Source organism: Myotis brandtii, unplaced genomic scaffold (genome assembly GCF_000412655.1).
Source record: "Myotis brandtii unplaced genomic scaffold, ASM41265v1 scaffold165, whole genome shotgun sequence".
Taxonomy (NCBI): Eukaryota; Metazoa; Chordata; class Mammalia; order Chiroptera; family Vespertilionidae; genus Myotis; species Myotis brandtii.
In genome coordinates, this window is record NW_005356042.1 from 8,915,400 (window position 1) to 8,931,000 (window position 15,601).

At 39.9% G+C, this 15,601-nt stretch overlaps 1 protein-coding gene across 1 annotated transcript in view; it reads right to left on the reverse strand.

Moving 5' to 3' along the window:
- CDH13 (cadherin 13) overlaps positions 1 to 15,601 on the reverse strand; it is an 813,406-nt gene that overhangs the window by 367,917 nt on the left and 429,888 nt on the right. The window contains exon 4 of the mRNA XM_014536715.1: positions 11,954 to 12,070. Within this exon, the coding sequence (XP_014392201.1) occupies positions 11,954 to 12,070 (117 nt within the window). The remainder of the gene's footprint in view (positions 1 to 11,953; positions 12,071 to 15,601) is intronic.

Sequence of the window (15,601 nt, forward strand, 5' to 3'; positions counted from 1 at the left end):
TCGGAAGCCAGGGCTAGTTCCAATCTAGAAAAGGAAATAAAGGTGGCTTTCTTCCTTCCTTCCTTCCTTCCTTCCTTCCTTCCTTCCTTCCTTCCTTCCTCCCTCCCTTCTATGTTCAAGAAGGATAGCGGGGGCCCTGAGAACTCTCCCTCCCTCCTTTCCTTTCCTTTCCTTTCCTTCCTTCCTTCCTTCCTTCCTTCCTTCCTTCCTTCCTTCTTCTCTTCAGAAAACTGTTAAGTGGCTTGTTTCTGTCTCCATCCAGTTTTTGCCTCAATCGTCTTCAAAGCCAGGACTGGAAGTCTGTCCACAAAAGGGCCAACCCACTTCCCATAGTTCCCTGGGCCCTGTACCCCCACTTCCCTTACTGAGAGTTGGCTGTGGCCTCCTTGCTGAGAAAAATGAGCATTGATACCTCTTAATTACACCAAAGCTCATTTTTTCTGCTTTCTTTTGTTCCTTGTGGCTCCCTTTGAACAAGGCTGTCAGCAGAGACACACACAAAAAGTGTTGGATGAAGCGAGGCAGTGGCTTTCCTTGTCTGGTGAAGAAAGCCTTTTTCTGCTTGTCAACACGTGGTCTATTTGTTAAACTAAGACATGACCCCCAGCCTTGACTCAATTCGAAAACGTGTACATCAAATAAATGTTTGTGAGGTTAACCTCATTTCTCCACAATTCACAGAGAATTTTATCTCTCCCTTCATTGTTTTCCAGGTAGAATTGGGACGATTGGCACTGAATTTGTCAGCCTCGGGAGACTGGCTCAAGGGATTTCTTTTTCATCCTGTTTTACTCACCCAGTTGGGAATATCTAATGCTCACAATAAGATTAGCCTCTTTCCCCACTTGCCAAATCCCTGATTATTCAGCAGCAGCAGCAGCAGCAGCAGCAGCAGCAGCAGCAGCAGCAATAGGGGAAGACTACTGTTCAAGTCCAAGCTCATGTGAAAACCCATGCATAACAGAGCACACCTCCTCCTGCCTCTGCCTCTCTTGTTTTCTGGGATTAACATCTGAAAGCTCATGGAAAGAGGTGCAAAGGGGCATCTGGTTCAGTATTTTGGCTGCTACAAAATAATCATAGGCGTACACACAATAAAGAGGTGATTACAAACTCTGATGCTGATTCACAGACCGACAGTGCAGGAAGGAATAAAGTATTTTCATATATTTTTCCAGGGGAAAGTTTTTCTCAGTTTCCAGGGAGTTAGCATTGTTAGACCAACAATGATTTTTTTTTTTTTGTGGTGCTCCTTTGGTCCTACATTTAGTCAATGTTCTCAAAAACTGGCAATTGGCTCTTTTAATGTTTTAGTTTCTAGAGATAATGTATATTTTTGTCTTTTTCTGTGTCTTCACTGATATTTTAGTAGAAATTTGGGAGGTGATGCATCAGTGGCAACTAGCCTGATTCTACTTTAAGCTGAAATCCAGTGGACATTTAGTTTGATTGTATAACCAATGTTAACCTCATGAGGATTCCTCCCATCGGGTGCTTCTCTCCTCCCATTAGACAAACAGTAGTTGGTCGTACAAATGGGTGAATTGTCAGGAAGCAGAAAATGATTCATTCCATTCCAATGTGGAATATGACAGTTGTGAAGTCAGACTCATGTCCTGTGTGCCAACATTCCTAGCATGCAGCCCACGTTTTTCCTGTGCTAGTTGTCTCAGTCCATAAGCATCCTTTTGTTAGTGGCAGAAAAATGGTAGCAAGTGTTAACTTCGGTTCATCCACCTCAGTTCTTGAGTTCTGGCTAAGAGCATTCAGAGCCAAGACTCAAATGATAAGAGAAAGTTTATCTAGGAAAGAAGTCACAGAGGTAGAAGAATTGAGCCACAGAAGAAATGGGCTCAGGAAACAAGTCACAGCAAAAGAAGGGCCCTTGGCGCTTGGGGGTTTGGGGGAGAGAGACCCCTGGGAAAGATGGGGGTTGGGAAAGGTAAGGACAGTCTCCAGAGAGCCACTCAAAACAGGTGTGGCAGAGCTGAAAGAGCAAAGGGGCAAGGTCTGCTTCTAGTTTGCACTTGGCTGTGTGACCAGTTACTTAATGTGATGCAAGGGGCAGAGTTGTCAAAAAATGACCCCTGGGGCTCAGCCTGGACACGAAACTAGCTAAAACCTGCGGGGAATGGGTGGGTGGTCAGCCACTTCTCCATGCTGGAGGTTCCGCTCAAGCATAGCTCCCCGGGGAGTCAGAGCATCCCCGACCCCATACAGCATCGCATCCCATGGGCCCCAAGGTCAGAGGTGTGCTGGAGCCAGGTCCTACTGCCAATTGTTAAATATTCATTAATTATTCAAACCAGTAGCTTAACATTAGCTACTGTGGGAGTATTTATACCAAAGAATGTGGTAAGCACCACAAATCATGGCTCTCCTCACCCCTAAGAGCCAGTTTCCCAGCATACTCTTGCCCAAGGCATTGCTTTAAGCATCTAGAACAGTGATGGCGAACCTTTTGAGCTCGGCGTGTCAGCATTTTGAAAAACCCTAACTTAACTCTGGTGCCGTGTCACATATAGAAATTTTTTGATATTTGCAACCATAGTAAAACAAAGACTTATATTTTTGATATTTATTTTATATATTTAAATGTTATTTAACAAAGAAAAATCAACCAAAAAAATGAGTTCGCGTGTCACCTCTGACACACGTGTCATAGGTTCGCCATCACTGATCTAGAATCTCAGACTACTCCTGCTAATTTGGGTACCAGCACTGAGGCTGCAAGACACTCCAGGGTTTGACTGTCCACCCACTGACAAGGTTGTACTTGAGCCGGCCACTAAGAAGGAAGAACCAAGGGAGCAGAGTGCCTCTCCTGGCAAACCTGTGTGATGTCTTCTGCTGTCTGCCCAAGCGTGATGGGGAATGGGGAGAGGCACTTCTCATTTTTAGCTGACCCCTGGCTTATATGTACCAGCCCCCCCAATAAAGCCTATTCCTTAATTCATGCCATGTGCTATTTTGAAACCAACTTGGAGCCCTGGTGTATGGCAGAAGGAACTCAACTTACACAACTCAATTGGTATCACAAGTAGACCATCTTGCATGGTGCTCTAGCCTCAGTTTTCTCAATAGTACAATGAGAATATAGTATTGGTTTCTGAGAATGTGTGCACTAGTTATATGACAATTCAAGTGAGCACACTATGCAAACAGCAAAGACCCATGGACACTAACATTTATATATGTTATTGTGTAGAGATCATTGGTTTGGAAGTGAAGAGTCCTAGGTTTCATGTCAGCATTGCCACTCTCTTGGGCGAGTTACTTAATTTCTCTCAATTTTAGCTTCCCAATCTGAGAAATGGTGGAGTACTTTATAGGGCTGTTGTAAGAACTGAACAGAACAACAAGGATAGCCATGTTTGGCTAAGATCCTGACACGCATTAGATGTGGAAGGTTTAGTTGAATTTGAAAATTCTTCAACTCTCCTACTTCTGGAGTGCTAATTCAAGCTGCAATGCCAGATCCTTTAATGTTCACAAATAATTAAATATAAATTTAGTAATAAAGCCTTAGGAAACTTTCAAATTGAGAACTGCAAGGCTGATAAACTCAGGGCTAAAAATATTGCTTCATACATAGGCTCAGATGCCTTTATTTGCTAGATGTATATAATGGAGGTCATTTTTGCATATATATGTATTTGGTAAAGAACCAAAACAAATCATTTATGTTTTATCCTTATTAAACTTTGTGAAAAAAGTGGATGAGTTGCTAATGATGAATATAAGCTTTTATTAGACTTAGTAAAAATAAGTTAGAATTACTTCTGTTTAGTTGTGAATAAAGATAAAAGTTTTTTTTTTATTTAAGTGGATTTAAATACCATTGTATATATGAGTAAATCCTGAAATATAGGAGCTTGCTTTCTTTCTCTCCCCCCATCTCTCTCTCTCTCTCTCTCTCTCTCTCTCTCTCTCTCTCTCTCTCTCCAGAAGTAAATAGATATATCTAGGAGAGCTTTGCCTTTGGTGTGTGTCTCACTTTTCTTCTAGATTCTATATCCTCTCAACAACTCCAAGCTTTTTTCCCATGTTGCCTTCCTAAAGAGTAAATCTCAAAATGTGGTCTCTGAACCAACATCATCAGTATTACTAAAAACTTGTTAGAAATGTACATTCCTGCGCTCACCCAGATTTATAGTGTCAGAAGATTCAGAGATCCCTGCCCAGAAATCTAAGTTGAAAAAGCCCTTGGGTAATTCTTATGAACTAAATACTAAAAACTACTTTCCTAAGGCATTGTATTCCATCCGGAATTGCTACCACTCCTACTTCCTCTCTCTCTCTCTCTCTCTCTCTGTCCACACACATACACACAAACAAAATCTATCAACATAAAATTTATCATAATCTGCTAAGGATGCCTCTATGACCTGACATAATGGTTGACTGCCAAGCAATTTATCTGGTAGCCCCACTACCATTGTGGAAAATTAAAATTTATAGGAAATATCCAGACTGATCATATAATGGTCTGTTAATTTCATTTTAACAACAAACCAGGCTATGGTCACTTTAATTAATCAGTAACCAGTGAATGTCTTATCCAACCAGCCATAGACCTGGCTAGAATTCAAGTCAAAGAATACTTGATCCCTACTGTGTGTTATGCACTGTACTGAATCACTACACTTGATGAATTATAGTTAATGGAAGGATAAGAAAAATATAAAAGAAACTAAGTTGCTGCTCAAAATGTGTCATGTCATCAAAGAAATATAAACATCTATAAAGAAGATCAAACAAAAATTCCATAGTGGAGACTATAAAAAAAAAAAAAGCTCAGCACTGCCCAATAGAAATATAATGGGAACCATATAATTTTTAATTTTCTGGTAGCCACATTAAAAAAAGTAAAAAGAAACATGAGATTAATTTTAGTATAAAGAAGATCAAACAAAAATTCAATAGCGGAGACTATAAAAAAAAAAAAGCTCAGCATTGCCCAATAGAAATATAATGGAAACCATATAATTTTTAATTTTCTGGTAGCCGCATTAAAAAAAGTAAAAAGAAACATGAGATTAATTTTAATCACACTAACATATACAAAGTATATGTTATTTCATATAAACTATCAAACTATATGACCTGTTGGGTTTTTGCACACATTATTTTTATTTCAACATGACATCAATATATGAACTATTAATGAGATATTTTCTATATTTGTGTGTGTTTACTAGTCTTTGACATCCTGAGTGTATATTAATCACACTTGCACCTCAATTTCGATGGTATATTTTCAGCAAAAATATTTAATCTGTATTTAGATTAAAATTTACAGTTGAAAAGGTAGATTCATGTGCCAAGTTGTTCCAATAATTGGGTCAAATGGTAATTTTTAAGCTTAAATTTAAATTAAACTTTAAAATCCAGTTTCTCAATTGCACTGGCCACATTTCGAATGCTCAGCAACCACATGCAGTTAGTGGCCACCATGTTGGGAGTGTAGACGGAACTCTGCAATGGTGCACATGTCCTTCTGGACACTGCAGCCTCCGACTGTAAAGAGGGCATCCCTGGGAAGTGAGGAGGGAAGAGTCCAAAACCTGGGGTTGCTGAGGGAAGAGTCCAAAACCTGTAGAGGTAAGTTCTGCTATTCACCTCACTATGGATTTTGGAGCACTGAGCTTCTGGACATCGTAGATGCCCTATATTCAAATTTCTCTTCTCATGGTAAGTTTTAGCTATTGAATAAAATTGCTAGTTGTTTTAAAAGGGGGAAATTCAACAGATGTAAATTTCTGAGAAGAGAAGAGGCCTGCAGTTAGATTTGGATAAGAGCTGTGAAACAATGGATTTTAAAAGAGGCAGAGGGATGATGGTGGTTCCATGAAATAGATCAGGCAATAGGATGGAACAAGGGATGCTCGCCTGCATTTCTGTAGGAGGGTTACATGGCGCAGTGCTGGGGATCAGTGCCAGGTTTCTGGTCCAGCTTCTGGGATGCAGCTTGGCACCTAGGGGTTCTCAAAGTGATGCAAATGACTAGTATGTAGAGTAAAACAAGTTTAATTCTACTACCATTGGACTCCTTAGCACCTGTTTGCATAAGTGGGCATAAATGAGAGATACACAGTACTTGGATGGGGGAGACCTCTAATAAGCATCTATCCAGAACTCTGAGGAATATTTAGCAACTGCCATAGATCACCCTCAGGTATGACTGACATTCATGACACAATCAAAGCCACGTCCTGGTTGAGTGGTTTTTATGACTTGGTCTAATGATCTATGTTGATTCTTTACAAAGAGCACATGGGCCAATTACATATTTCTCCCATCCTGGGTTAAAGATCTCTTTCTAAAGGCCCATTCTACCAATTTATAGGGGATATAAAAAAAGGATTTTCAGTAAAATGTACTTTCATTGGTTTTGATGAAAAGGGTTTGTGATGAAAGTAGAATCTCTAATAAGCATTTCATAAATGACTTGTCTTTCAAACTTAATATAAAACAGAATAAAATACGTCTCCCAAGACCTTCTTGCTTCCTCACAGATTTAAAGTCCCCTGCTCTTAATCAATCAGGTCCAAGAACTCAAAATTCTCTAAAGATGCAATCAAATATTTATCAGTGAAAGTTGGTAAAACTGAGAAATTATTTATGGCCCAAATTTTGAAATAGTCACACTTTGAAGGGGGAATAAAAAAGCATGTGCTGGGAACTACACACTCCCAGATCCACCCTGCTGTCTGGAATTCAAAAACGGGAAGAAAATCACGTTTGAGGAAATATGTTCACAACTGGTGTTTTACCCTCTTTTTAGAAACACTCAGAGAGATGATGGAAAAGTAGCCCCCAAATTCTAGTAATTTAGCTACTTACCAACCAATTTATTTGTCAGGTAGATGAATTATGCATCAGTAAAGACTGTGTCAAATCCCTAGAGCTGTCTGCATAGGCTTTCTGTGAATATACAATTCTAGGTGGCACAACCCTTAACTGGGAACCCCCTGCAGAGGGCTAATTCTCTGCAGCACCTTGCTTTTGATGTCTTTACCCTTTAGCAAAGGGCCTCCTTGCTTTAAAGGAATTCAGGTTGCGATAAAATATGACAGACACACACACAAAAAGAGAGAGATACTTAGTTTCCATTCATCCTATTGAAGTACAAAACAAAAAAGCATTTTTGTGCCAGCATGACAACTCTTGTGTTGTTTATGATAATTTGATGTTTAGCTAAACTTAATTTTTCCAGCATTGTATTATAAAATTCCTAAGCACATAGGAAAGTAGAAAGAAGTTTACAGTGTTCCACATTCTCCCATCACCTAGATTCTACTATTAACAATTTACTATACTTGTTTCATCATACATGAGTCCATTGATCCATCATCCTTCCATCCACATTATTTTTTGGTGTGTTTGAAAGAATTAAACTTAATTTTAATGCTGTTTTAAAGAGAACAATTGTCAGTCAGGATATTTCATTGCATAGGAGAATTCTCAGATTGCACTCAGCAGCCCTGAGCATGTTGGCTGAGAACACAGACTGAAATCTCAAAGGGCTGTCACAGAGCTTGTCTCTGCTGTGTAGGGACCCTGTGCCTTCAGATAGGTTACTTCATCCCTCTGAGTCTCATTACTCTATTTGGCACATTGGAAGATTATCCCCATGCAGCTGCTATTATGAGTATTCAACATAATAGTTGAAAAATGCTTACGATTTTAGTACTGGACAAATAATGAATTTGGATTATTTTCCGTACTCTGTAATCTTATGAAATCAAGGACACTGTCAGTTTTCCTTTGTCATTAAATGCCCAGCCTCTAGCACAGTGCCTTGTAAGTAGCAGGTGCTGAATGTATGCTTGTTGACACGAATTGATTGAATTTTAGAGATTTTCCCTCCTGGGACACAGCAAGTACTTATTAATGGAGAGAGGCAAGTACAGTTGGCTTCAAAGGCATGAGACACAACAAAGGTAGTTCAGGAAATGAGGTGAGAACAGAGGATAAGGCCAAGAGAAAACCTAGCCTGCAAAGAAAAAGTATTTATACTGAGTTTAGTGATAGAGCGGAAGTGCCCTCTCCTGCTCCCTGGACCTCACCTTATCAATGCACAACCCAGACGTCTAGTTGCCATATGGCTTATGGCCTGCAGGACCACCCCAGGCCTCAGAAGCCTGTTGTGCCTGTGTACAGAGCACAGGGCAGAGTGAACACGGTGAAAACTTACAGTTCTAGGACTGGCCCTCAACCAAACACTGTCGGGGTTGGCATATAAATATCCCAGCTCCCTTCCCTGTGGAATGGATAACTCTGACAGTGTGCTTCCTACCATTCCCTAGTGTTTCCCCTGGGATTGCAATCCAGTCGCTCACAGTGTTGGCTTTCTTGATAAACAGGTCTCCCAAGTGGCTGCTTCCCTTCCCTGTCTCTCTTCATCACTCCCTTACCAGTATTCTCTTTACATTCTAAATAAACTGCATGCATTTGAATTCTTGTCTCGAGAAACTCAAAGTAAGACAAGTGTCTTTATTGTTTAATAACCACAGAATCTCTTCAAATGGCATTCTATACTGAAGTCTGATTTGGAGCTGCCCTGGCTCAGGCGGTTCAGGCGGACGGGGATAATATGCCTCTTTGGTTTCCTTTCCCTTCTCCCCACCCCCCAGCACTCGTAGAGCTGGTAGGTGAAGACACCTATAAGCTCTCGTAGTTCTGCAGAGCAATGCTTGTCAGCTACTCGTAGAGTTGATGATGATGAAAGATATAAAGAAAAGAATAAGATGAATGAATAAAAGCAAGAAAGCACAAAAAGAAAAAATATGTTCCTTCAAAGGCATAAAGAGCATGGGAAAAAGAGCAGCTTTTGGAAGGCAGTGCAGTTATTCTGTAAAAACCATCTGGAGTTTTGGGAGGCTTTCACATATTACAATGTTAGTAGACTATCACATTTAGAAAAACAGTTGCTTTGTAGAGAATCCAGGTTAAGAGCCCATGTGGGCAGTACATAAAGCACTAAGGAGAGATGAATCCTCAGCTTGGAAACAAATTTGCAGGAACAATGCAGAAGAATGTCTCTAGTTAGCTGTACTTATTGACCCATTATGTATCTCAAGGAAAGAGGCTTATAAAAATTATCCAAATACAGTCAGGGGGATGAATGTGTGGGAAACTTTAGAATGATCACAACTTAATGACCATAGCTAGACATGTTTAAGAGAAAAGGTATGCTAATAATAATTATGCCATTATTATAGTGTCACTGGATTTTAAGAGCTTGTTTATGACTAAAGATGTTAATCATTTATCATGCATTGCAAATGAAATACCATGTTTTTTGTTACTATTTTACTCTGGTGTTTTACTTTTTGGTTGTATCAAACTTGTGCATTAAATATAACCATATTCTGTTTTAAAAAAACAATTATGCCAGAACAACCAATTTTCCAAGCAACTGAGATGTATGATCACCCTTTAACTTAATTAATAAGACTGAAACTCCTATACTGAAAGTATTTTATATATATATGATAGACAGGAGAGGAGAACATATTTTAGATCAGACCTCCATAAATTTGAGAGTGCAGCAGAATCACCTGAAAGGCATGCACAAAAAGATTTCTGGCCTCATTCCAATAGTTTCTGGCTCAGTGGTTCTGAGGTGGGACCCAAGCATATGCATTTCTAGTAAGTGACCAAGTGATGCGGATGCTGCTGTTTCATACCTGAAATAGGACCAGTTTAGATCAGTGGTTCTCAGCCTTGGCTGTACATCAGCATTACATGAGATCTTTTAAACATACTGATGCTTGGTCCTCAGCCCTTAGCCAACAGAATCAATTTCTGAGGGCAGAGACTGGCATCTGTATTTTAACTGCACCAGGCGATTCTGGTGCACACCAGGCTTAAAGAACAAGAACACAACTTGTGTCTTTGAAATTGTTTAGGGGCATAGCCTTGCAGACTTGAGGACTCTGGTCCCTTAGAAATTGCCATTCTTGGCTTCAGGGAAAATTACACAAGCCATCATAGTAATTAGGGCTGACCAAAGGGGCAGGGCTCATCAGCCCCACCCTGTCCACTCAGAGCAGCTTGGCTTTCCTTTACATCATATCCTGTATGCCTGGAAAGTTTTCTTAAAAAAGAAAAGACACCTAGCACAGTGGTAGATTAATTATAAATATGGTGATTATGAGGACACTGGATAATCAATGCTTCTAATCTATATATATATAAAATCTCTCTATATATAAAAGCCTAAGTGACCTTTATGACCGGATGACTGGCCGGTAGCTATGACACACACTGACCACCAGGGGGCAGATGCTCAACACAGGAGCTGCCCCTTGGTGGTCAGTGTGCTCCCACAGCCAACCTCCTGCAGTCCCTCCCCCCAGCCAGCTGGCCGAATCGAGACTGGGTGAGACACCGGGTGATCAGGCCCCAATTGGCTCTGATCACTGGCCAGGCCAAGGGACCCCACCCTTGCACGAATTCATGCACCAGGCCTCTAGTTTCTAATAAAAGTAGATTTCTAGTAGTCTAAATCACCCTCACATCCCCTCCAGATCACCATAAAACCCTCTTCTTAGCTCATCTCTATGTATGCACTCTTTCCTACCACACAATTCGGCCCCTAACAAATCATTTCCTACAGGGGAGCCAGAAGGTTCTTTTAAAATACACACATAAACACACACACACACACACACACACACACACACACACGAAGACCTTCAGTGTTTCTTGCTGCATGCATGATGAAATCTCTACCTCTCACCTTGGCCTTCAGGACTTCAATTCTTACCACTCTCTTCTTTGCTCATTGCATTGCAGTCAACCAGGCATTTGCTCCTAAAATATACCCCATTCTATCCCATCTCTAGGCTTTTTCACATGCAGAGCTCTCTGCCAAGAATGCAGTTTACCAAGATCTTCCCTTGGCTGTTCCTTTCTATTCTTCCAATTTGCACTCACATGTCAGTAACTCCAACTAGACTTTACCAGTGCAGAGTCTGTGTAAAGGTTCCTACCTCCCTCTACTCCCTGATCTTGCCATTTGCTTTTTCATATCACCCCGCTTCTGCTTTCACAGCACCTGTTCTCCTCTGCAATCTTCATGCTTATATATTGACTCATTAAACTGTCTGTCTCCTCACTGGAATACAAGCTCCATCACAAGGGGCCTGTAATGCTTGCTCAAACCTATGCTTACCAATCCCCAATCTTGGTGTCCAGCATATAAAGGTGCTCCTTACTTATTTAATGAATGAATAAATAGTCCAATAGCCATAGTCACTGAGTCACTGAGATGATTCATTCAACTAAGCACTACTGTTCAAATTTCAAGTTCACCAAAAAAAACACAAAATGGTTAAAATTTGATTCTCCATGATGATGCTTATGTGGGGGAAGAATGTGTTGACCAGGCAGCACCAGTATTTCTGTCGATTTTACAGGGACTGTTTCCTCTTGGGAAAGTTGTGGTTTTGATTTTTGCAACAGTGTGTTCTGGATCTGATTAGTATGATTTAGTTTCTTTGATCTGGTTCCTTTGATCTTAGTTTTTAGAAAGCTGACCCAAGGCTGCTCCTGGAACAACACATTTGAAAACTAGGATCTAAATTAAAAGGCCACATATCATCATTCTGATGCAGTAATGGAACTTACCTGAATGGCTGCCTTGAGATTATCTATAAAAGCAACTAGTTTGTTGCTTAGCCAATGACATGCTTCTGACACAACTTCAACATCATTATGTACCACACAGATCAGATCATGACATTCAAAGCTGTTACTACTGGTTTTTTTTTTTTGCAAACACTAACCTTTTGACAATTTTTTTTTGGCAAAAACAGTTTGCCTTTTTACAATAGAGGAATTAAGGCCAATTTCAGCTCGTCACCAAGACATCAGTTTGTCTCATGTATGCTCATCTCTTAATAAAAACGTGCTTTTGTCATTTGTTTTTTGTCTGACTTACCTTGCCAACGTCTCTTGGGAAAGGTTGTCTCTGATTCTCTGGAATTAAAATGGGAGATACCACAATGGACCTCTTTTGTCTTGGGACAGGAGACGTTCTTGCAAATTTAAATATATCCTAAAAGATAAAAAGTAAAATCAATTGACCCCAGGGAGAGGATGTATCAGCCTGCTGAGATATGGCTCCTTTGTTGTGAAGGCATGCAGCTGTTTGGACACTGTTAATTTTATTCCATCAAACCTCATTAGTGTTAGCAAGTACATCCTTAGAATTCTACTAAACCTGACATTGTGATTCACAATGACTATCATTAAGCTATTTAATCCCATTTTCTGAATCATTCTATTCACAGTGCCAGTCTTGATTTATACATCTCTTAGTACTGAGCATTCCCACTCTGCTCTTTACCTGCCGAGTGAGGAGATTACTCAGCTGGTCATGAACCCACAGGACTCACTGGATATTAAAGTGACTCTCCTCAGGGCCACCTGCAAGGTCCTTACACTCCCAAATGAACAGGGAAGAAGGAGCAATCACAAAGTTCCCAACTGTCAAGCATTATGGACACTTGGAGTCAATGTGTTTTCAAGGACCACTTGTTGTTATTACTCATGGGAGGACTGTGGTGATGCACTCCCCATGCAGTATGTCCCAAACTTTAATCACTGGAACACCATTGTCAGGATGTCTGCCCCATCCGTAACTCACCTTTTTAATTAACCAAATGTGTGCAAAAACCCCTTTTTAATCAAGATTTTAAATAAAGTACCAGTATTGATTTCTATAAAATATAGGAAAACATAAAAATAAACATACTGGAGACCAAATGATGTTATTAAATTTGAGTTAGAAACTCCAGGGAAAAAAAGCCCCTCTTTTTAAAAGGGAGATGAGGAAGTGCTAGAGGGTATTAAAGAGTTGTTGGCACCAAACTTAGACTTTCTCCTTGATCTGATCAGAAGACTGAAAAGGAACTGAAAATAGAATATCACTGTCAATATATAAACCAATCTCATTTAGTGCCACATGCTAGCTAAAATTATCTTATGTATCATCACAAGTAAGCATCTCAAACTTTGAGCAACCAGTTTCTATCAAAATCATGTGGCAACTTATACTTAAATATCATCACTGACACATGCCCCATAAAAGTATGTGTATGTATACACATATATAACATATATACAAACATATATGTATGCACATATACATACATGTACATATATTCACACATATATTATAGTTTTAAAGAAAAATCTGTATAAGAAAAGTCAAATAGAAAACAAGATCAGCTAAGGCTATGGGAATTTCTATAAATAATCTTTCTCTTGAATTTCTGGAAGTGTAAACTGATGGTGCTCTGGTGGGAAGCAATCTGGCACTATTTATCTATTGAGAACCTTACAAATGCACATATCCCTTCACTCTGGAATTTCACTCCTAGGAATACATACAAATGTTAAATTGAAAAGAAGAATAAAACTGTATGCAAGAGGATGTTTAGTGAGACATTACTTATAAAGGGCAAAAATGGCAAACAGCCTGAATGTTCAACCACATGACAAGGTTAAACTTGGGTCCATGAGAGGGAGATACTCCTAAGCATTTTCCTATAAGACAGTTGTGAAGACCATGTTCTAACCACATTATCATAATTTGACTACTGCCATAGTCACCACCATACACTCCTATAGTAGTCACAATGTATTAAGTGTGTGTCAGGTAATGGGCCAGGCACTTTACATGTGACTGCTCTAATATTTGCCATAAACTTCCCAAGGAAATCTTAGCCCTCCTAAACCAATGAAGAATATCAAATACAGAGTGGTTATGCTAATTGCTCCAACTCACCTAGCTAGCAGAGAAGATATATAAAATAAAACATGTAGGAAAATATAGAATGCCATATTGGACACCATCTATTTTACTATTTTATATAAACTATATTGAACATTGAAAAATAATATTCAAAATCTCAATGAATGAGTTCAAATATTCAAGCAAAGACAGAAAACTAGAGTGTAAATGATGGTGGGAAGAAAGAGTAGGAAGGGTTAAAGCATTAATAACAATGACTCAACTAACCCAAAAATATGTATATAACCCAACCCATCCAAGCCAAAAAGGGCATAGAGAGTGTGGAACAGACAATTAAAAACAGAGTGGATTACATTCATAAAACACTGACATCTAACAGCTATGAAGATTCTGTTGGTTTATTAGGGGGTGGGAAAAGAAGAGGAATTATGTAAAATACGTGCAATATATAAAACTCATTTACAATAAATAGCATCCTAAGGCTCAGATGAGAGAATGTCCAGAGAAACACTTTGAAAAGATTTAAAATCCTGTGTAAATGTAAGGAATTGATGATTCATCTCTATAACAGAGCAAATATAGGTTTTAGTGCATTACGACAACATCTGTGTAAATGTATCTGGCATAATGAAAAGCACTCTGACGCTCACAGCATCCCGGAAGCTTGGCAGCAAGCACAACTGTGTCAACCCTCGGCTCTAACAAGCCTAAGAATAGAAAAAGGAGGCTCAGAGTCTCAGAATGGAAGTAGCCTCTGGAAGGGGAGAGGGGGAGGTAGAGTGATCAATTATAGAGGAGCCTGCATGTACATGGGACTCTCTGAGCCCACCATGGGGGTGCTGGGCCAGGGCACCCTTTTTCTCCCAACTCTTCACTTTTTGCCTTCCAATGGCAGGGACCTCAATAAACATTTGTCCATGGCTGTGTGTTTCTATGTCTGTGGCTCCATTTCTGTCTTTGTGGTTTATGTATCTAACTGTGCATTTGTTGACAAATATACACCTATATATCTGCTGCTGTGCCCACCTTTCTTGGATCTGTGCTAATGAGGTTTTCTGTGTGTTCTTAACCCCTATGCTTCTGTGGGACTGGGGCCATTTAGAAGCCGCAGCGTCATGAGCCTGGGCACATGTATGTATAACCACATTTATCCTCAACTCTCTCTGTGTGTTTGTATCTGTCAAGCCATTGCATGAAGCCTCTGAACACACCAGACTGTGGCCATAACCTCAAGGAAAGATAAGACAGAGTAGGGGGGATAAAAAGACTGTGAGCAATTCAAGAGAAGTTTATAGATGGAGATGAGACAGGGTGAGGAAAAGACCAGATCTTAAGCATAAAGGAGAGGCTGTGTTAGGACTCCCTGCCTTCTGGTGTTGCCATTACCAAGATAGTGGCCAAAAAGGAAAAAAAAAAAGGCAGTTTTGGGCATAGATTCAAGGTTGTATAGACTTGTTGACTTTGAGGTGTCATTGTACATCCAACAGAGATTTCTAGAGGGTGTACAAAGAGTGCAGTTAGAGGGAGGGTGAATCAGGGAGAAAAATGTCACAGTCATCTATGTACAAGAGAAGCTGGACTTGACAGAAAAGCTGACACCACCCAGGTTACGTGAAGACGGAAAAGGAAGGAATGCAACCATTCAATGGGTTTGTAAAGGCCAGCAAAGGTCACAGAAAGGTTAGTTGGCAAAAAGGAGAAAACACAAAAAATGAAGAGATGAGAATTTCAAAAAGGAAGGAGTTCATGGCCATGTCACACAAGGCAGACGTCCTTTCCAGCAAGCTGAATACTCTAAAGAGGCTTTGGGCTTGATGATGAAAAGATAAT